Source organism: Procambarus clarkii, chromosome 92 (assembly GCF_040958095.1).
Source record: "Procambarus clarkii isolate CNS0578487 chromosome 92, FALCON_Pclarkii_2.0, whole genome shotgun sequence".
Classification (NCBI taxonomy): Eukaryota; Metazoa; Arthropoda; class Malacostraca; order Decapoda; family Cambaridae; genus Procambarus; species Procambarus clarkii.
Genome location: NC_091241.1, coordinates 9,545,606 through 9,569,146, shown reverse-complemented (window position 1 = coordinate 9,569,146; position 23,541 = coordinate 9,545,606). Strand labels below are relative to the sequence as shown.

The 23,541-nt window shown below is 38.9% G+C and overlaps 1 protein-coding gene across 1 annotated transcript in view; it reads left to right on the top strand.

Moving 5' to 3' along the window:
• LOC123775078 (early endosome antigen 1) overlaps positions 1–23,541 on the top strand; it is a 63,390-nt gene that overhangs the window by 13,321 nt on the left and 26,528 nt on the right. Inside the window, exons 2-16 of the mRNA XM_069319310.1 lie at positions 4,672–4,857; positions 6,653–6,796; positions 7,077–7,180; positions 7,768–7,879; positions 10,093–10,239; positions 10,460–10,570; positions 12,613–12,738; positions 13,012–13,179; positions 14,342–14,545; positions 16,993–17,070; positions 18,416–18,520; positions 19,235–19,327; positions 19,492–19,629; positions 20,234–20,380; positions 20,969–21,064. Coding sequence (XP_069175411.1) covers positions 4,672–4,857; positions 6,653–6,796; positions 7,077–7,180; positions 7,768–7,879; positions 10,093–10,239; positions 10,460–10,570; positions 12,613–12,738; positions 13,012–13,179; positions 14,342–14,545; positions 16,993–17,070; positions 18,416–18,520; positions 19,235–19,327; positions 19,492–19,629; positions 20,234–20,380; positions 20,969–21,064 — 1,959 coding nt within the window. The remainder of the gene's footprint in view (positions 1–4,671; positions 4,858–6,652; positions 6,797–7,076; positions 7,181–7,767; positions 7,880–10,092; positions 10,240–10,459; positions 10,571–12,612; positions 12,739–13,011; positions 13,180–14,341; positions 14,546–16,992; positions 17,071–18,415; positions 18,521–19,234; positions 19,328–19,491; positions 19,630–20,233; positions 20,381–20,968; positions 21,065–23,541) is intronic.

The following is a 23,541-nucleotide window of genomic DNA, read 5'->3' as shown; positions in this document are numbered from 1 at the left end:
TTATTATTATTATTATTATTATTATAATATAGAATATAATAATATAGAATATTTTATAATATTATTATTATAATATTATTTGACATAAACTATGTAACCCTTCCCTAGTCTAGGGTAGCAATTGACAGATGCGATGTAGCTCTTCATGTAGCCTAGGGTAGGTGCATACATGCGGATGTACCTAAATGTGTTGATAAACAACAATTAGTGTGGACGAGGAAATGTGTCCCGGGTCATAAATATAGAGCTGGTGGCGGCGTTAATGTGTGGAGAAAGCCAAAGGGTTTTCCTGGCGTCACAAGTGATGTGTGGAGACTTTCTGGGAACTTCTTCCTCTCTTGGCCTCCAGTGATTGTTGCATCAGGCTACCGTAGGTTACTTAGTGTCCCATTTTCTTTGTGATTCGGATGCACCTTATTATGCATAGGCCTATTAGAGGTGCATTTGTTGGGCTTTAACTAATTGCAGCATAAATTAACAAGTGTTCACTACAAAATGTATATACTACATAGGCTACAGTAGGTATATATTACAAGTTATAATGTTACTGGTGCCAAACTGAGCAATAGTTTCCTGTCGTGTGCCTGCGTAGGTGCTCGAGGGTTGAGCTTCAGCTCTTTGACGTCTTATCATATGTGGGAGACGTGATCCAGTGACTTCACTTGGCTAATCTTGAAACTGTAAGTCTGGAGCTTACAACAACTAACGCTATGAACATCATAGGTTCACGGTTATTAAGTATTTTCCAACGAACATAAGAAACATTGCCGGAACAAAATGTCAGAGAGAAAATTAGACACGTTCCTGCAAGAACTGCCGAGCCAACTGGGTTATGGTGACTGTATGGGTCTGGGGACCGCTCCAAGCAAACGGCCTGTTGGACAACATGGTTTCAGAACTGGACGCTCTTGCCAATCACAGTTGCTGGACCACTATGACATGGCCTTGGATGCCATGGAAGACAAGCAAAACGCTGATGTAATTTACAGATTTTGCAAAAGCCTTCGACAAATGTGACCATGGTGTTATTGCACACAAAATGCGTTCAAAAGGAATTTGCCGGAAAAATAGGCAGATGGGTGTACAATTCTTGACTAACAGAACCCAATGTGTAATAGTCAACAAAATAAAATCCGGACAATCAACCATAAAGAGTCCCCCAGGGTACTGTGCTTATGCTCCAGTACTTTTTATCATCATATCGGACATAGATAAGGACACATTCTATAGTACTGTATCATATTTTGCAGATGACATTAGGATTCTTAAGAACATAAGAACATAATAACAAAGGCAACTGCAGAAGGCCTATTGGCCCATACGAGGCAGCTCCTATTTATAACCACCCAATCTCACTCATATACATGTCCAACCCATGCTTGAAACAATCGAGGGACCCCACCTCCACCACGTTACGCCTTCCCCTCCTTTTCTCTCCCCTCCCCTCCCTCTTTTCTCCGCATTTCCCCTCTTCTATCTGTTCTCTCTTCCACCTCCCGTCCCATCACACTCGCCATATTTCAAGTAGTTCATCCCGTCCCCCGCCCCACATCCTTGTTGAGGCAGCACACAGCTGCTCATCTAGTTCTTCACGCACTGTTCTCTACAGTTGTAAGTTTAATGTCGTTAAGGGAAGCGGGGCCAGCAGGGGCAGGTAATATATCAGAAGCAGGTGTGTGTGTGTGTGTGTGTGTGTGTGTGTGTGTGTGTGTGTGTGTGTGTGTGTGTGTGTGTGGGTGGGTGGGTGGGTGGGTGGGTGGGTGGGGGGGGGGAGTGTGGTAGACTGGTACTACCGAGGGTGTTGGCTAGCCAAGTGTGGGCGCTGGGTGGGGAATATTTGTTAGGTTCAGCATGCGGGCGGGCTCTTTTTCTCCCTCCCACCGCCCCTCTCTCTCTCTTGCCACGCTCAGAGTTGTTTTGTGTGTGGGTGGTAACACTATCGTGCTTAATATAGTCTAGAGGTTGTTAGGTTAGAATTAGCTATCACTGCACCTCGATACCATGGTTTGACTGCACAAAAGACAGCAGGAGTCTAGCCAGTTGCAGTTAACTTGTGTGTTTGGGATTTGCTGTTTTTCTCCTGTATGATAAAATCCTTAAATTTTGAGCTGTTGTTCCTAGCCATTCATATGTAAAGTAAAACCAAGCGATTCTCATCCTTTGTAGTCACGTTGGTATGTAATAGGACAAGTGATGGCGATTTCAAGTCTGGCGAGAAGATATGGGGACATACCGAGTATGTCCCGTTGGAATCGGTTGGAAGTCTGCAATTGTAAAAATTGTTATCAGTATACTATAGCATAAAGCGTATATAGGACGCTTTGAACGCTTCGTATTTTTCCGTATAGCATAAAGTAGTATAATTATTACATGTCCATCAGTAGCCGCGATTGACCACATCTCTACTTCCTCATCCCGGCCTTACGGCAGCTAGGCTTTCCCTGGGTGATGAGCCATTAAACTCGTTCGGTTACATAAAAATATGGTTACGTCACGGAGAACAATGAGAGGTGGAGAAGGAAGCTGGCACCACATTGTTTCCGCTTGCATAATTTCCATCTGTGGCCCATGGCACAGAGAAGCGGTGCTCAAAACTCTTAGATATTCTGGGTTGAAAGATGAGGTTGATAAAGCCACCCCCCCCCCCAATGTATTTGATGTATACGATGTATACTTGGATAAAAATCCTTAGTGCCTAGAGGTAGGAGGGGGTAGATAGATTCACGCACAGACGACCCATTAAAAATGTTTGAACGGCCTGTCCTCACATTGCGACTAGCATCTGAACGTTGAGAGCTTCCCATGAACCCCCACAACCATCGCAGGTGCCACGCCCAGCGCATCCATATCCACTTAGGGATAAAATTCTCGAAAAAAAAAGTTGGCGGATTTGGAATTTTTTTTGTTGGCAGATGTGATTTTTTTTATTGTCGGATTTTAATTTTGTCAGATTTTAAGTTAAATTTTTGTCCCATACTTTCTTTGAAGCTGATAAGACGCATATGGTCCTCTTATTTACATCGTGCTGTCTAAAGTCCATTACCTGTTTGCCTCTCCTTCAGTTCTTCGTCTCGGCACCATACTGGGTTACTTACACCTCAACTCTGGTGCCTTTGGTTCGTCCCCTATCTTGAAACTGTATGTATGTGGAAACTGGCGTTCTGTCTCGACAATCGGGTTGCCATATTTCCGTATTTTCCAGGACATGACCTGGATTCAGGTGTTTACATTTGAGCGGATTTTTTTCTTATTTTATGTTTGCGGATTATAAATTTGTGGTTGGCGGATTTAGATTTTTTATTGACGAATTTGGATTTTTTGTTGGCGGATTTGACTCTTTTTCGTTGGTGGATTTAGACTTTTGTGTGAACTAAACCTTATTGATACCTAACTTACCGACCCATGCATAGAAAATGATTGTTCTTGAACCGCTATAATTTATAGTACTGTACCACATTATTCGTAGGTTGGGGATTTTCATGTCGAAGCATGTGTTACTTGAGAGGACAGGTTGTAGCCAAAGTATTGACTCTTGATATCATAGTATGAGGGTAGACTAAATGAGCCGAGCTACCATCACTGAAGGGTTTCACCACTACCCACGGGATGGGTATGGGGTGCATAATAAAGAAAATCAATCAAATGAAGGAAGATATGATAGATGTAACTAAGATATTGACAGACAAAATAAATCGATAGGCAATAGACAGAAACAAAACAGAGGTTACCTAAATTTACCAGAGGGTTACCTTACCTTGAGGTTACCTTGAGGTGCTTCCGGGGCTTAGCGTCCCCGCGGCCCGGTCGTCGACCAGGCCTCCTGGTTGCTGGACAGGGTCAACAGGGACAGAAAGCCGGTGGCTTATCAAAGATGCACTGTTAGTCCTCAGTATTTTTCCAGCTGAATTATAACTTAAATACTGTACTGCTATATTAATTAGTTTTTAAGACTGATGGATAGGTGATTTCATTCACCCTGTGGGCTATGGGTGAAAAAGCATCTCCTGATTTGTGTTGTAACCTTTGTTGTTTGTAACCTAGAGGCTGCTGGCCTTTGGAAAGTTACATTTGGACCTTTTAAAGAAGTGGTCTGAATTAATATCTTCCAATTTGTAAGGCAATTTAAAATTCTCAATGCATTTGAGAATTTTATCCTTTATCTTTTGGGATATAAGGCAATATGCCTTCAATATGTGATTAATGAATCCGTGATCATTATTAGGGGGTAGGAAGTCGTAAGTATATTATTTTGGGTAGCCTATATTAGTTACTGTAGTTTAATGCTGATAAATAAGTTCATTGACATTGAAATGTGTATGAATAGACCAAACATACATTGCACACTACTTTCAAATCAGTTATCAGTATATACAGTTATTAAATATGATTAGTAGTCACTAAGAACTCTTGACCACCAGGGGTCAAACGTGCATAACCAGGGTTCACCCCCAGCATGCACACAGTACTGAAACCACTTCTTAAACAATCACAACATTTCTGTATATACTGTGGATGCCTGGGGTGAGCCCTTGCTATGCAGGTTCGAACCCTGGTTAGGGTCATAGTTCTAAGTGATTTATGGCTTGGGGTAGCTTTCTCAAGCTTTCATGAATAGCAGTACATTTAATGGTTTGGTGCCCTTTCCTGATAATTACCTTACATTTCCCACAGAACAAAGTGCGTGTGTTGGAGTCGTGGGTGCGTGACCTCGGGGAGCAGAACGCAGTCTTGGTGGTCACTGTGGAGGAGCTGGAACGGGAGGCAGCAGACCGTGTGGCACTCTTGGAGGACCGCCTTGCAAAGATGGCCACCACCACCAGGGAGTCTTGCGTCTCTCTGCGAGACCATCAGATTCAGGTTTGATGGGGTGTATTTATGAAACAACTATGCATAGAAAGCTGTGGTGGGGATTGAGGGATGTTCTGGGGCAGGTGGGAATAGGGTGAGGGGGGGGGGGATGAGGCAGAGGCTTGTATAGTTGAATTGTGGTATGGGCTAGTGGTGCATGGTGGAGTTGACAGGTGGGATACTATGCAAATCTATCATAGTGGGGGGGGGCAGGAATGGGTGTGTGGTGGAGCTGTGATGTGCTAATAATATTGGTCATTCTTACATGCAGTGAGCATAACAGCAAATATATATGATAGGATGGATTATGAGAACCTTTAAATCATTCATGCTCTCCTGCCTCAAGTACTCGTCAGTACTCACTGCCATTGTTCAACCACTTAGACTGGACAGAAGAGCAACAGTCTTGCTCCTTGCAGGTTGATGTTCAATCCAAGTTAGTCAGTGGTTGAGCACCATTGCTTCCCACCATATTATTCCAAATTCATATCCTCATCCCTTCCATGTGCTATATAGCTGTATTGGCATAGTGCCTTCTGATAATCATTTTGCCTTCCCCTTTCAAAGTAGGAGAGTTTCCTGAAATAGATGAATAGAGAACATATACAACATTCATAGACATGATAAAGAAGCTAAATTATTGGGATCGTCTCGAAGCATCTGAAATGTGTTCTTGGGTAAGGAGACGAGAGAGGTATCATATATATATACTATATACGGAAGATATTAAAAGGCAGGTCCCAGATATGCACAATAAAATAGGAACATACTGAAGCAAAAGACATGATAGGAAATGTAAAACAGACCCAATAAGGAGTAGAGGTGCCATAGACACATCAGAGGTCCATTACTAGTCACTCCTCTCACCAAATACAAGGAATATTGCCAGAATTCAAGTAGATGTGTTAGAGACAGTTGAGAAAGTTCCTGTGGGAAGTGCCGTACCAACCAGGTTTTTAGTGGATATGTGAGATTGTGGGCTGCTTCAAGTAAAGCCTTTTTGATAAAGTTATCTCAACACAAGAATGGCCCCAGACTTGGGGGAATAATAGAATTTATGGAAGGAATTGCAGGCAAGGAGCAGGAAATATGTTTTGGTTTCGGTGAGGATTGCATTTTTTTTTTTTTTTTTTACCTCGGTAAGGAGTGCATTGTGGAGGGTGTGGCACAGTGAGGGGGTGTATTGTGGGGTTGTGGCATTGGCAAGTTGTGTGATTGGGGGAGGGGGGGGACATTATGTACTTGAGTGTTTGCCTGGAGGCAGTTGTAGGGTCCATCTCTAAAACCTGTTCAGTTTGAAACCCATGATTTTTGGATGAAATACTTGAGCAACTAGAATGTATAACATTTGATAATAAAGACCTTTAGGTCTATTACACTATTGGGTAGTGTACTGAATTTGTTTCACAAGCTTTACATAAAATGAGAATTATGCAATTAATAATGTGGTGGTGTTTATTTAGGGTACTAATTTTGACTATGCAATAATAATTATATTAATAATTTATTATTATTAAGAATATTACTATTAATATAATAATAACAAGGGTGAGGGAAGCACTAATTGCCTGTTGCTGCAGACCATTTGGAGATGAATATTAAATTCCTCTCCATCGTAGTCATTGGTATCCATAATGTTTGTCATCTTATAAAATGCTGCATGTTGCTTATACTGCACCATGCAAATTGCTGTAAGTTATTGTAAACATGTATTGTTGCTTACAACAATGTTTATGTTGTAAGCAACAATTTGATCTACGTTGTCCTCTGGCATCCATATGTATTCCTTTGGGTTTGTTGACAGGTATCGTCTCTAGTCACAGATAAAATTGGGTTGGAGAAGAAGGCTCAGAGTCTTGGAGAGAAGATGCTGGCTCTGGAGAGACGGAATGTGTGCCTCAAGGAGGAGAATAATAACCTACAAAGTGATCTCACAAATCTTGTGCAAGTGAGTGTAACTGTTCCATTTTGATTCATTGGTTTCAAGATTATTTCTTACTTGCTCAACCCCCCAAAAATGTAAACATTCCCTGCCAAGTGAAGTGTATGTTACAATGATATTGCTCTCATGTTTGGAAAACTTTGTTTTCATTTGTTGTTTAATTTCAGACAATGAGTATATTTGGGATAATTCTGGAGTACTGTACTAATGTTAAAAGCATAGCTTGTCAAATTTCTTGCCGACTTAAGTCATGGAAAGAGTACTTACAGTATTTTGTTCCCTGTAGGTAATAACCCGTGCGAGACAGACGGGTCAGTGGGAAGCTGATGATTTAACGTTCTCATGCGTGACGCCCGAGCAAGTGTTTGGGACAGTGTTATCATCCTCCAGGTTTGTAGTTGCACTTCCGTTTTATCATACAAATGTTTAAACATTGCATTTAAACAATAGGTTTCCTAAATATCTATACTATACCCTGTACATATTATTTTCTGTTTATGGTGTACAGTATATATATATACTGTACAAGGTACAGTGGGTTGTGAATGTACTGTTTATATTTTTGCGATAAAATGGCACATTCCAGCAGTCGATAACATGCACAGCATTTTGGCCAAAATGTACTGTGTTCATTATGTAAAGGCATCTAAATCATGGAAGGACTTGCTTCAGCATTCCATTAAATTTTATTAGAAATTGAACAGGGGTTGATGGACATAGAGAATCAAGAAGATTGAGGGACAAAGGAGTATGTTGTATAATCCTTCTAGTTATTGAAACACACATTCAGATACAGTATTTTTAAATTTATTTAGTGTCAAGTACAATACAGTTCGGCTGTCACTGTCTACAAGATTGGTATGTGCGAAGTTAATTTTGCATGTGATAGATATTGTGATGAACAATGTAAGCATTATTTGATTAAAAACATAAATTTTGAGTAATATTCACAGATTAAATTCTCATATTTTGAGCAGAAGATCATCGCAGTCACTCAAGGAAAGTCAGCATGACTACATTCACCAAATCTTTGAAGATCGCCTTAGAAAAGATAACTCATCTTTGGCGAGTTCTTTCTCAAATCTTCAAGTAAGTAGTGAGAGAAATTATAACAAAGATCACCTTTCGACAAGTTTTTTTGAGCAATCATTTCATGGGAGGGCCTCATCAGTAGCTCCATAAGCTTAGTGCTGGCTCAGCCAAGTCTTGTGCAGAAGTACCAGTCACCAGAAGTAGCCACTTATGCCTTCTGGGAGCCACGGTATGATTCACTCGTAATACACGTGAGAAGCCTGGAGTTCAGAGATAATACAAAAACAAAGACAAATCCATCAGAAAGCATAGGCACAACAAAACTAATAACTGTGCCGAAGAAAACTAAGAGGTAATGAGGCAAAGTGATCTTTGCCACGAGGTAAACACCCTAACCATTGTGCCTGTCATCAGGCGACAACCCTGGATTACCAGGGGTTCCAGCTCTCTCTTATTTTCCTGGACATAACATATGGGGTATAGGTACCATTGATAGCCTATCCTGTGCTTCATGCTAATACAAAGTGGTGTATATTATTGCTGGAACACAAGTTCCCTCAGGGGCCTTTGCACTTTGTTTCCTTTCTCGTGAGTGGGTATTTTTTCTCGCACATTGTGTGTGCCCTAATTTTGTATTTCACTCCAGCTGTGGACTAGGATTCCCTTCCTTGCTAGTCAGCTTGCATTTACTTTGCCCCTTCAGAGATGACTGCTTTGAGGGTTTTGGGTTCTTCCTTTGTGGGGAGGGGGGGTTAGCTTTCCTGGCATTAATGCCGGGTTCTTGTCGTGGGTTTTGGGTTGCAAGCCCGACGCTTTAGACTGTTCCCACACTGTGTGCCCAGCTTTGTTACCAAGCTGTGTGCTCTGCTGTGGTTCCTGGGCTTGTGCATTCTGTGGTTTCCAGGCTTGTGTGCCCTGGGGTTCCCGGGCATTAGTAGCTGTTTAGTTAACCTAACTGTGGCAACAATTTATTTATACTTGTTAGCCTGGTAGCTTGGTAGTTCTCTGGCCCTGTGTTATTACTTCCTTGTACTGTGTGGTAGGCAATAGTGTTTCACTGCTCATCAGCCTTGTTGCTTTGCTTTTAATTTTTGTACTCGGCCCTGGGACAAGTTGGCTGGAACTCTGGGTGACCTGGTAGTAGCTGAACTCCATCACAGTTAGGGTGTTTATGCCACAATAATGATCAATAATAATCAAGGATGGGTCTAAGCCTGATGAATGTCCCTACAACCCGTAGTCTCAAGTGTTCACAATGTCATTAAATTGAGATAGTAAATTGACTGAACATGACCTAACCGAGGATCCATGAATTGAAAATGGGATATCACATAAATTTTGTGAGCCACTATGATTCTTTGTAAATCCAGTTTTTGGCCTTGGGGAATTTAGTCTTCAAAATGTGATGTACTATTTGAGAAGGCGGGGTTGCTTACAAAGGTTTGGTTGGGTCAACACTTGGCTCGGTTAACTACCAAGTGACAAGCAGGAAAGGGGATTTCTTGAAATTTAGTGCTTGATTTGAGTTAGAGAATTTTTTTTTTCTTCTTTTTTTAGTAATGGGTAAATGGTGGTGGAATTGCATATAGATTTTCTGGATCAGCCCCTGGACCTGGTGAAGCTTTCAGAATTTTAAAATGTGGAGTTATGGTATCCCCAAGCCTGATTCACTCAAAACTTTAACAAATAAAGTACACTATAGTACATTAGTTATAATAATTCATCATATGGAAACAGGTTTAAATAATTTAATTTTGTCTCCATGCAGAAATAAAAGCCATGAAGAAATTACAGTACAGTATTAGGTTTATTTATGCATGATTTTCATATCTGTTAATACTGTACTAAAACTAATGTAAAAATAATACAAATGGGGGGGTTCAAACACAGGAGATAATTGCAGATATCGATTGAAGTTGTGTTGGGTTTAAGAGCAGAGTGCTGGGGAGGATGGATATGTATTATACAAAACGGTGCTCAGATAAATTTGGAACAAAGTATGTGTGTGACTGTGTGCACCTTTTCATGTTTCCATACATTTTCCACCTGATACTATGGTTTTGAACCACATAAACTTTCAAACACCGGAGGTCATAACGCTCTGCTGCACTCGGTGAACAGTTTTAATTATTTTAGTACTGTATTTTATGAGATGGTGTGCCAACTCATTCCCATCATGGGGATGGGTGAAAGAATGGGTGAACCCACTCCTTCCCATTAAGGTGTGACATTGAATTTTTAAGTTGAAATTATATAACCATTTGTTTTAGGATGCAGACAGTGCATATGGAGGACGAGGGTCTGAAAAAGACCTGTTAATTATGAAATTGAAGGCTGACCTGCGAAGTTTGCAGGCGACGCATGAGGAAACCAACAGGCAACTGCTAGAGAGAGACAAGCATATTGCAGACTTACAGGTAACATTCTGTATATTATAAAACTTGAATGAAAATCATTGTAAAGATTATTAGATACTGGAATAGTATTGGATTTGATCCACGATGGAGTACGTTAGTTTGGAAAGAGTTTAGTTGTTTGCATATAATAAATATAGCTTGTAAAAGAAGTTAATCATTTGTATTTTAGTAAATTGTAATTTAGTTATTCTCTCATGCAATTCATCTCTTCTTTGAACAGACACAACTGACAGATACCCACCATGAGCTAGCCTTATCTCAGGCTGAAGTCAACAGTGTTAATCACACATTGCAAGAAGCACGTCACCGCAGTAGACATGAAAATGTTGAGGTCCGTAGTCATTTAGGAATTTGTTTATTTTTCTTAAGATTTGCAAGTTAGTCCCTTCATTATCTTATTCCTAATACAGTCTGAGGCCTAATATAGTACATATGTACCATACTAGGCCTAGGAATATTTATTTATTGCTCTATTTTTCCGGATTCTTATGAAGTGAATAGTACCAAATTCTATTATCTAAGTGTCCATTACGTCAGTACAGTATATGTATTATGGTCCACGTAGATACAAAAAGTACTATCTAAAGAGAATGGGTTGTCAAGTGACATCGGCCTTTCATTCTCCCTTTCACACTTGGGCAACACAAACACTACTACACTAGTAACTGCCTCAGGGTACTGTGTTGCAGCCAATTTATTAAATATAGTAATACAGTATCCAGTTTACAAGATGGATGAAACATTAATTGTTGTAAACAAACTGATAGCTATTTATGGCTCTATATTTACTCTCACTTATTGGGTCCTTCAGTGCAGTGGTCTACATCCTTGGCTTGCAATCCAGGATTAAGGGTTGAGCCCTGGGTGGGACAGACAGCTGGGCCCCTTTCCATTAACCTGATGTCTCTGCTCACCTAGTACCAAATATGTACCTAGGAGTTGGATAACTGTTGTGGGTTACATCCTAGGAAAGGTCATAAATAGTTAGCCTAAGGGAGACCTGGATAAGCCTAACAGACTTCATGTCCATAACTTTGTTAAACAATAAGATGAACGGTACCACATTCTCTCTCTCTCATGATTACCGTGCTGTATGTAATCAGGCTGTCCTGCTATACCCGCTACCTAGCATCACTTGTATGTACTTCATAGTGATATACTTCATTTATTCATTCATTCATCTGTCTTTAAGGTAGTCTAGATTGCATTTACTGTGTCACTAAAGCAGAATGGTAGCTTTTATGAGCCATAGATGCCACACTGATCAGTCAAGTTTTGGATCCTTTAGTAGTGTGGTCAGTGATCTCGACTCGTAATCGAGGATCCCAGGTTCAATTTCTGAGTGAAACAGAGGCTGTTGGGGATGTTTTCTTTTATGATATTTCTGTTCACCTAGCAGTAAAGTGGTACCCAGGAATTGGGCAACTGTTGTAGGTTACATCCTGGGAAAGGCTGGTAGGTTTACCTAGATGGGGGGGGGGGGGGGAAGATTGAAGAAGGAACTTCAATACAAACCCAAGTACAGGCTTGTGGTCATGACTTGGTCATGTTTTGTTGACCAGGTCTCACCAGGAAAGCTTGGATGTTGACCAGGCTGTGAGAATAGGAAAAACCTATGCTTGGTTATGTGTAATCTTTACATTGCATTATTATTCCTCATTCCATCTATCTAATGCATCATGTGACTTGGATTCTCTATTCAATCAAACACTACATTTCTCGTGTTCATGTCACAACAGTATTTTGTGTGAATCCATAGGAGCCGTGATGAGTATTCGAACCTATATGGTGGGTGTTCCCACGCACACGCCCTAGTCAACTAGATCATGACTTGGGCAAAGTTAGCTAGGGTCTGTGCGTGGGAACACCCACCACATAGGTTCAAATTCTCATCACGGATTCCGTAGATTTTCCCGGATACATCATGTTAGTGTGATTACTCTGTGTAGTGTTTTGTGTGTTAGTTGTGGGTTGGATTGCTCGGTATGTATTCATGCTGCAGCCTTTCACATTTTATACCTATCTAACTAGGGCACTCAGTGTAATTTACTTGTCTAACACACATTCCTCTCAGATTCACATTGAACCATCTCTTCGCACACAAACTACAGTATCTTGTGTACTCAGCTAGTCTGTGTAATCTGCATACATAAAGTTTGTGCCATATACGGTACAGTATATCCATAATACACAAAGTTCACGTCTTTCCACCTGTTTACTTGCTGAGTGACAATTGGGTCAATCTACAGCCTTGACATTCTCCTATATGTATATAAAACGAGTTACTTGGTGCTCCACTTGGGTGACAATTAAATCAAATGATCTTAATGTCTTGTGGGACGTTTTTCATTAATTTGCATGTTCTTGTTTCAGATGACCCGTAAGGAAGAAGTCATTCGGCATTTGCTTTCCAAACAAAGTGTGTTCAAGAAGGATTCTACAAACACGTCTGTGAAATCACTCTGCGATTTGGACAATGTTATCACAGGAGAAAATAATGCAAGTTTAGATTTTTGTTTTTATGTTCTGAAGTGTACAAAATTGTTTAATTTTTGTGTAAATATCTCAAAATGCCAGAGTTTTTAGTTTAAGATTGTTAGAAAAGAAAAATGTTATAAGGAGCAGGAAGAACACAACACGAGGCCAACAGGGTGGAGTGTGTCGCCGAGTTGAAAAATACAATTGCTTAGGGGATAGTATGCTTGACTTATTGTATTGAATTTTGGGAGATGCCTGCCTACTATGAATGTATAAACATCTTTTACTCTTTAGGTTGAGGCACAACTCGGCAAGAATATTGATGTGTTAGTAAGTCGTCTAGCCGAACTGGAAGAAGAGTGCCAACAAGTGCGTGACCAACACGCTGCACTCCAAAACACACATGCTCTCTGTACCCCAACCATCAACATGCTTCGGGAACAACTTAATAGATCACATCAGGTTGGTATTGAAGTGTCTTTTGTATCACTTATCACTTGCATGTACAATTCCTTAATATAAGATTGTATGATAAAATCCTGGCATGTGTTAGTTTTTGACTCTATCATTTCTGAAACACTTCAAAGTAGGTGAACACTCTAAGTAGAAACACTCACTAGGTGAGTGAGATTTTATAAAAAAAATTGTAAGCTTTTTAAAAATTAAACCAACCTCCTGAGTTGAAAATGTCATTAATTTATTCATGTTTTTGTATTACTGTATATAGATAATACTATAGAAGTATATCTCCACATCAAATAGTTCGTATATATTGCATCTCTTTAGGTGCTGTTCCTCTCTCGATGAATATTCCTCTGTTTTATTAGGGCTATATTAGTACCTGCTGTCAATGTGCAAAATACCACATGGCTTCTAATGTATAAAAGCATCTGCATGGAGTTGAGTTTTTTGTGCCAGTGGCTGAAATAATACAAACTTGCTACTGCACCTGTTGCACCCCAGTAATATTTTACACTTAACCCTTCCATTGCTCCAACTTCCATTTGCTTTCTTTCCCCATTTGATTCATTAACTATTTTTAGTCATGGGCCCCCACGATCTACTGTAGTACAATACCTGTGTATAGCTCTATAGTTTTAGGGGTTAACCATTTGTGATTGATTGTAATGTGTGTGTGTACATTTGCTTAGATTTAACATTGAATTTTTTCATCCTTTTTGAAAGATTTTTAGAAACTTTGTAGCTTTTCTTCATAATAAAAGCATTTAGGAAAGCCAAATACAGAAGTTTCCCAGTTGTTTTAACATAGGAACTAGGAGGGTACCAAAATTTTAATAAGGCTGACTGGGCATGTACAGTATAACAGTTAGTGTACACCCATTGCATTACTTTGCACTAAACCCACACAAGACATGTGAATAGTGGCAATAATTTCACATGTCCTGGGTTCCCCACTTGGTAATAGATTTGGACGGACTGAAATATCGTGGAGCTCACAGTCGGGAAAACAAGTGTTCATTGTTTCCAGCCACTGAGTTCTTTATTCATTGTAGTTTAAATTACTCTTTGGGGATGGGTTACATGAACAAAATTGGCTCATAGCATGTTAGTTTCTGCATAAGCTTCTCTAACTACATAACCCCCTGATACTCCAATGATATAGACCCAAGTGGAGTTGCGCACGGTACTAACAGCTGAGGTTGCCCAACGACACGATCAATTGGTTGCCCTCAGAGACGAGTTGAAAGAACAGGAGCAGAAGCATCATGAAACTCAGATGCAGCTTCAACTTAAGACTGAGGTTATAAAGGATCTGAGGAAGGAAGTACGGGATATGAAGGAGAGGCAATATATAGTTGATGATAAGGTAATTACTTTTAGTCATCCTATTAAAGATGTTCTGCCTGTCTCTCTTGTAACTTTCATATATTTTTCTTTCTGGGCTTTGGATTTCTTCTATTTGTTTATCCTCATCTAAATTTATATCTGTCTAGTTAGTTTAAATACAAAAGCAGTATAACATGCAGCAACTGCACTCCATCCTACCACATTGCTTAGACAATGTACCATCACTTCATAAATGTTATTTATTGTTTCTCGCACTATTAAGCTCTGAATTCCTTATGTTTACCTAATTCATATTACAGTAATGGAATGCATTGATGTCGTGAAAATGTGTTTATACATGTGGTACAAAAATTCTTTTTTAATGTTGGAATTTAGGTTGTAGGTCAAGTACAGCATTAAAACTAGTTAGATTATTCATGTTCTCTTGAACATGATTGTCAGTGGCTTTACATCCACATTGCCAATTACTGCTAGCTGTACTGGAAGACTGTGAAGGAATGATGCCCAGGACTCAACCTCAGGTCTCTCTCACCTTCCAACATGAGCATGCTTGGGTGCTAACTGCTAAACCACAAGGTGCTTTGCATTACCTTTTTTCATGGTGGTGCACTTGCTTGACATTCCATAACTACAGTAGTAGAAATCTTTGAACTTGTTGCATCATGAATTAATAAGTCTTGTAAACTATTATTGACTACAAATTAAATAGGTTGAATGTATGTATGTAGTGGAAATTGTTCGGTGTGTATAGTTCCTTTGGTCATGGTGGTGCAGTTACTTTGATTTATTTTCATTACAATAAAAATAGGGCAGGGGTTGTGAATGATTTGTGTGACACTCGGTGAGTTGAGGCCAGCCCTAGTGGGTGTTGCTTGCGTGGACCTTGATCAGTCCAACAGTTCCTTATCCCCAATGATGGTGTACTTTACCATATATGGCCACATGTCATGGGTGGTAATAGTTACTCATTGTTTTTACATTATTAAAATGCAAAGATTATTATTAATGTCTATATTTGTAACTAAAATAGTTACTAAATCAAATAAATACAAATAAAATAGTCTGTAATGTATGAGCCTGGTTATTTGAATCCCTCTGAACAGAATATTTGAGTTATCTGGGGAAAATCTCATCCAGATGAGATCCAGACAACTGGAGATTAGGTTGCATAAATTTTCCAGAACTACACATTTAGAGATCTACAGTTTCAAACAAGATGACGAACTACACTAAAATAAGGTGAAGTTTGTTTTGATTACATTTTCTACCTAGTGTGCGTGTTGTGTGCACGTCTGTGTGTACTTGGCTTGTTGTGCTTGCGGGGGTTGAGCTTTGGCTCTTTGGTCCTGCCTCTCAACCGTCAATCTACTTTGTGTAGATTCAAATTATGTTGGTTGTGGTACAAAAACTTGCGAATATTGTCAACATATTGCAATATTTGTTCATGACAATGGCAGTCTCCGTGGTGTAGTGGTAAGACACTCGCCTGGCGTTCCGCGAGCGCTATGTCATGGGTTCGTATCCTGGCCGGGGAGGATTTACTGGGCGCAATTCCTTAACTGTAGCCTCTGTTTAACGCAACAGTAAAATGTGTACTTGGATGAAAAAAAGATTCTTCGCGGCAGGGCATCGTATTCCAGGGACCATAGGATTAAGGACTTGCCCGAAACGCTACGCGTACTAGTGGCTGTACAAGAATGTAACAACTCTTGTATATATCTCAAAAAAAAAAAAAAAAAAAAAATGGCACTATGGACATGATGTAAAATCTCTACCAACAAATACTTAATGTACAAAAACTGTGCCTTTGATCTTACTGTGCGTGTTTTTCTGTGTCTTCAATATGGTTCCCTGCAGTACTGTATTAAAGTTCATTCTCGACTCACAATTAGGAATTCTGGGTTAGAATCCTGGATAAGACAGAAATGGTTGGGCACATTCTCTATTGCCAAATGCTCCCGTTCACTTAATAGTAAATAGGTACCCATTGAATTAGTCAGCATGAGTAGGATTGCGTCCTGGGGAGGATCAGTAGTTCGATCTTGAGGGTGGGGGCCTTGATATAAGCCTAACATGTGTATAACCTGTCCCCCCAACACACAGAATTATACTTTTTCTATTTTTATATTTACAATACTTTCTATATACTCTCTAAAATAGATTTCCTTAATATTTACAATACTTTCTGTAAATCTACAATGCTCTATTCTCAGTTCTTTGGTTTTCAAAATACAAGTCAGACTGACTGTTGGCAGTATTTCACTGGTTAAAAGGTTAAGATTTGTCTAATTGCTCTTAGGTTGCCAGGCACAGTTTTTAACTAGTATTGTTCCTTTGACATAGATGTCCATGCTGCTTTTAACGTGTGCATTACACTGCTCCTTTTTAAATACAAGCAAATGATGTGTATTGTTGCCATTAACAGTAGAGTAGCAGTAGTTAATATTGAGTGGTGTAACTTTGCAGAATGCTTTAACCTCATTGAAGGAAGGAGTGTACAGTGGTACGAAGGAGACCAAGTCATCAGAGACACAGACGCAACAGGTAGGTTATCATTGGGGAGAAAAATACTACTCTACTTAAGTGTTAGTTTAATTTTCATTTAATTTTTTCTTTTCACAGAATATTTGTGTGAAAATATTGAAGCTGTATGATGGGACTGAACCCACATACCTGAGCTCCCGAGTTCAGAGATGCTGGTTTGATTCCATTGTTTGACTTCAATATTTTCTGAGATGTGTAACATAAGTACAGTAATTTCATTATGCACTGGGTTATTGGCATTTATACAAGTCAGTATTTGACTCATTGCCCTCTTGGCCATGTTTGAAGCTACTGTATGACTCGAAGTGTGCTTCATTCACTGTCTGTATTGTAAACACTCCCTAAATCAACGCAACCAAAATGCTGTGCCTAACTTTGTATATATATAATTAGTTTATAGTAGTGTATAGTCGACCTGTTCATCTTAGTCCAGTCTCGAGCAAATGTAGTTGCGAAGTTTATGATCTTACAGAAATACGAGACTGCCAGCGTACAAGCATCATGATGTGGGGTAGTACATCGTGATGATGATGATGATGTAACTCCGTATCCAACTGAACATTAACAATCCCAACAAATTTATGGTGGATAGGCCACTGAATATTTTATCATCCCATTCAGACACCTAACCTTTCATTCCCTGCATTTCCACCTCGCACTTTTCCCTCCCCTCCTTACCAAATCCTTTGGTCAACAAATTCATAAATATCTAAAATAAAATCGGACGATTCATCTTGAATACCGTCAAGACTTGGTCTTGGTCAAGCCGAGTTGTTGGCATTGATGACCAATCATCATCTGTGTTTTAGATATAAATTATTTCATGAATAGTTTTTTTTTACTCATTAATAGTATTTAATAATTTTTAGAAGTACTTTCTTGTTACTGTTGATGAAGTTCATATTTTGAAAAACTAGCATAATGGCACATTATAAAATAAAGATATTTATTTATGAAGAGAGCCACAGTAATGTGGCTGAAGACAAATAACCCAACCCACACATGGAATGGAAGTGACAACATTGTAGTCCATCCTTTTCACTCTATGCCCCTGTTACCTAGCAGTAAAATAGGTACCTGGGTGTTAGTCAGCTGTCACGGGCTGCTTCCTGGGGGTGGAGACCTGGTCGAGGACCGGGCCGCAGGGACACTAAAGCCCTGAAATCATCTCAAGGTAACCTCAAGAAGATCCTGAGATTTAATATGGGTCCAGGATAGACTGAAAGATCATCGTTTGCATTTCATTTTGTATGTGTGGGTTGGATTTATATTCATTAATATTAAAAATTTGTGTTAATGTCGAGCAATTTTTAAAATGTACCTTTCACATGCTGTTTTTTCTCAGGTATTTTCAAGCAAGAATGAATCTTTGGCTGAAGAAACCAGTAGGTCTCCCAATGGTTTCTATTCACCATCACAACCTTCACAAATATCAAAATTGGAAAATGAAGTGAGTCACTTTTGTCAATTTAATTATCAGTACTGTAAGTTTTCTGTCTTGGTTTTTAAATAGAAATGTGCTTTGTGCTGATAATTCCATTTTGAGCATTATAAGAATGAGAGAGATTCTGGAGTAATGTTTGGGAAAAACACGGAGTTGAGCTTCACATCTTGTGTATGATGATAATTGTTGACCCATCTAGAAATGGTTTTTTATCAAGTTTTCTGTTACTCTGTGAGCCAGAGCCTAGGAACACCCAAAGACAAAAGCTTCCCATCTGGCTGTTGTCATCGATCTGTGTCCATCAATGATGAGAAACTTTTCAGGTGGTCTTTGTACCTAGTTGGGGGGGGGGGGGGGGAGATTGGGAAGATAAAGCTCAGGCCTTCTCCAGAAGACTGCTCAGGGTGACACCAAAACAAGGGAGACTTTACATTTGAACTTCCTCCTCCTCATTTGCATTTCATAACAGTTGAACTTAATTTATTCCCAGGAGTCAGTCAAGTGTAGATTGCCAGGGTAACACCTGACCCTGTGTTCAAATGAACATTTGTTTGTTGTGCTTGCTTTGCACTATTTTCATTAAGTAAAGAACTATCAGTGTAGCCTGTTGTTCTCACATTCATATCTCCATGCTAGTTCAAATTTAAATAGCCTTTGTAGCTTGCTTGCAATTGTTGCTTAGCCCTGATTACGCTGCCCCATTTTCCTATCTATGTATAGCTGGCGGAGAAAAGCGTGCTCCTACGAGAACTTCAGAGTCATCTGGCTGCATCTCGACAAGAATTGCACCTCAAAGATGAAACTCTTCAAAAGGTATTGTTGAGATTCTTATAACTTTGTTAATTGTACCAATTTGTATAGTCTAGTATGTTTGTATAGTATAGTAAATTTATATACTAGACAGTGTAAAGGCTGTAACTAAACTTTTGTAATTACAGTACTCGCCAATGCATGCCATTTATTATTTAACCTAACAGTTGGAGCTAAAGCTAGACTCGTCACGTCGTGAAGGATGTCAGAAAGGAGAACGTATGCAGTACTTAACTGGCCAGCTCACCAGCCTTCAGTTGGAAGTTGGTCGGACTCATGGTCAAGCCGAGCAGCTTCGTAGACAGGTAAAGAATCTTGATCGTGCACAATTCCCAGATCACTGTTCCTGAAATACTGTAACAGTATCTTGAATGCACAAAGAAATCACATTAATGTGATGTATTAATGAGAAAATCAGTAGAAACCATGATGAGGATTTGCCTGAATTTCACCTTAATGTTATAGATATAGCACATATATAAATCTTTAATTCTTTGTTCCTTATGGGACCATTTGGAATGAAATAAGTCTAGATCAATAGAGCAGCCTAAATATTGTCAGATACTTAGACTGTGTTATAACTGAATAATACAATTATTGTCATTAACATAATGCAAGAAGGCTACTTCAAAAATGTTTAAGGTAGGGAAATTATCAGGAGAAATCATAAATACAAAATTTTGTAATACTGTATAGCACTTGGGTATATATATAAGGACAGGATAGGAGCCTTCATGACTAGTAGCACTTGGATGGAATAGGAGCTGGACTACAACAGATTGTGAAGGAACAGTGCCCAATCACCTTGACTATTGTTGATTGGCTAAGGCCATTAAAGTCATACCAATTGCATGTGTGTGTGTACTCTGTTGCAGAATTTCAAAATCAAACATTTTATTTTGAATCCAGGTTGAGAAGAAAACAGAATTGATAGAGAAGATGGAATCTGAAAATTCTTCCCTTACACATCAACTGAATGAAAAGTCTGCCACGCTGGAAAGATTTCAAACTGAGCTTCTCAAAACATCAACAGATCTGGAAAGAAAAAGGAAGGAGGTATTATATATTTGAAACTAATGTTTTCTACTTATGAATTGGTGTATTGGTTATGCACACCTGCCTATATCTAAAAATTTGTCTGGGTATTTTCTCACCTTAAGGGGATGCCCCTTACACAAATTTGTTTTGTGCCTTTAATTTGTTTGTAATATTAATCAAAGAGTACTTGAAAGCTGTGCCAAATAATTCCACAGGTTGACTTGGCCATCATTTAAACTAGTACATACTTGCTGGAACCAAAGAAGGGTGTGAGGTGAATGAGAATGCATTCTCATTCTTCAGCAAGCATGTACAAATGAGGAAATATGAAGTAAACTGGGAGAATTGATAAATCAGTATACAATATTGTATATTGACAAATCATTGTTGAGAGTATAATGTGGTGGACTGGCAGGTGGTGCTGTAGCTTGGGTAGTGTGGCAGGGTGCTGCTGCAGTGTCACCAAAATTTGGCATTTTGAACCTTAACCTGTTCTTTTAAGTTGAATAATGATACAATTTTTCACTTTAGTTCTAGACTCAATTTATTTTAATATCACTACCATATAAAGCTGTGATTATATATTGTGTTCTTCTTGATTGGTAGGTGTCTGAGCAGAAGATGATGATCAGGACACTCCAGGAGGCACTGGTGGCCAGTAAACGATCGTGTGACGAGCTCCGATCCCGCCTTGACAGTGACGTGAGTCGTGGCATGTTGCATCATAGCCTCCCGCTACAGATGTGTGATAGTAGCAATAACCCTCTTGCCAGCAACCCCAGTGTGACTAAAAGCATCCCAGTGGAGAGTTCAATTCCACCATCTGCAAGTGAATTGACAAGTGCATGTGTGAATGACACTAGTTCTAATGTAAATTTTCACTTTCCTCCTACTCCTGTGAGTGACGATAGCTGTATGCTAGGAATTCCGCATATTGGAAGCTCTATTTCACATTCTAGAACTTGGCAGCATAGTGCTTTGCCACCTGTAGACAGATGCAATTGTGACTCGGAAAATGGGTTACCAGATAGCAAATCTAATTATAAATGTGCCAACAAAGTTGTTATTCAAAATGCCTCATGTGCCATAACCCCAGACGTGTTGTCATCTTGCAGCGGTAACTATCTTATAATGAACTCGACGTCACGACAGGACAGTCAGGTTTCGTGCAGTATTTCCAGTGAGGTCTCCAAGACAATTAGTGGTCAAAGTTCCTGTGGCACCATAAATGGTGCCAACAGTGTGGTTGGGGTCGAGGGATTTTCTAATCGTGCTCAGACAGGTCAAGTGTATGATGTATAGATATGTCTTGCAATGCACAAACCTCAGGTCAAATAAGAACTCTTGCCATCTTATTGATTTAGTAAGGTCCAGAAACTAAGTACATTGCAGTGTCTGCATATTTTTACAAATTTTGTTAAAATATGAAAAGAATGCTGTGGGCTGTTAGAGAAGGTTGTAAATTTGTTAAAAAAAAAAAAAAAAAAAAAAAAAAAAAACAAACATACATACATGCGAACAAGCCTGAATGGTCCCCAGGACAATATGCAACTGACTTCTTCTTCGTCACTTCTAGGGTGTGAGTTTTCAGTTACATACATACATATATGCGGGACCAAAGAGCCAAAGCTCAACCCCTGCAAGCACAACTAGGTGAGTACACATATACAGTCACACACATACATATATATGATACGATCACTACTTACAATATAGTAACAGGAATCTATCAAATTGACAGAAGTATTTTTGAAAATTGCAACTTCAAGAACAAGATAGCATAGCTTCAAATTAAGGAAACAAAGCTGCTCCCCCCCCCCCCCCCCCCCCAAAAAAAAAAAAAAAATTGATAGTTCATTTTTTAAAACAGTGGTAGATGATTGGAACAAGTTAAGTGAGATGATGATGGAGGGAAAAACTGTCAGTAGTTTCACAGCGTTGTATGACAAGAGTCCTGGGAAAACAGGATACCACAAATATAGCTCTCATCCTGTAACTAATTGTAGGTAAGTAATTAATTATCAAAAGAAGGCACCAAGCAATTACATTTAGGTAATTACACATGCATGCACACAAATAGTAGTAGGCATCCATCAGTCTCGGGAGACTATGGAGTTGCGCTCTCGTTGTCTGTCTGGAGTGGCCTCTCCAAACATATAAATACGTACATATATATACACACACAAATATATAATTATTTATAAAATACATAAATAGGCCTTTTTACAGTATAAATATGTACGGTAATATACAATTACATTATAAATTGGTTGTGATATGAGATCCATCAGCAAAAGCAATATGGATATAGTCGTATGTAAATTCTGGTTATATTTGTGTGCCAATGATAAGTACCTTGTGTTGCAATATTGTCTTGTTTTACTTCTAGTCATAACATGCTGTTATCTTGTTGACTCTTGCATAGACACCCTATGACTAGAGTGGTAGTTACTTAAATTATCAAACACTATTGTAAGTATGTTATTCTTAGAGTACACTAGAGCCTCTTAATGATAAAGTACAAATGATCTGAACAGTAAGTATCATTTGGATAACTATTTCCAGGTTATCTAGGTAATAAGAATGATTGTGACAAGTTTATCTTGACCAAATTATGTTTGTTTACATATGTAAACAGACGCTGTTAATTTAATTAATAATAATTTGCAGTTGTGGGCAGGTGTCATTGGTCACAATTGCATTCTCCGCTTGTTTTGCTTGTGGCTTCATTTACTTTGAAATGAGTCGTGATCATTTTCTAGACCAACAAGTGAAGAATACTTAAAATTAGTTTTTCATGATAGTTTATTAATTAATTATAAGTACACATTTGATATATTTTCTGAAAGATCATTGTTGGCTACATCTAGTAATGATTTACTATATTCATGTTTTAAGTATTTTGAGGTTCTATTGTATTTAAAGCATAATTTGCTTTTATTCATGTTATTGATGTAAATATTCCCAACAAGATTATCAGCCAAGCTTAACTGACAAATCTATATTTTGCTCATTGTATATTAACGGCTGTAATTTATTTGGTTTCTTTAAATGTATCGACTCCAGATGCCATAAAAACCTGCCATGTCGATATGAGGCTTCTGATGTGAACTACATAAATGTCAATTATTTTGCTATACTGTACTGTACAGTATTTTGAAGACTATTTAATATTTTGA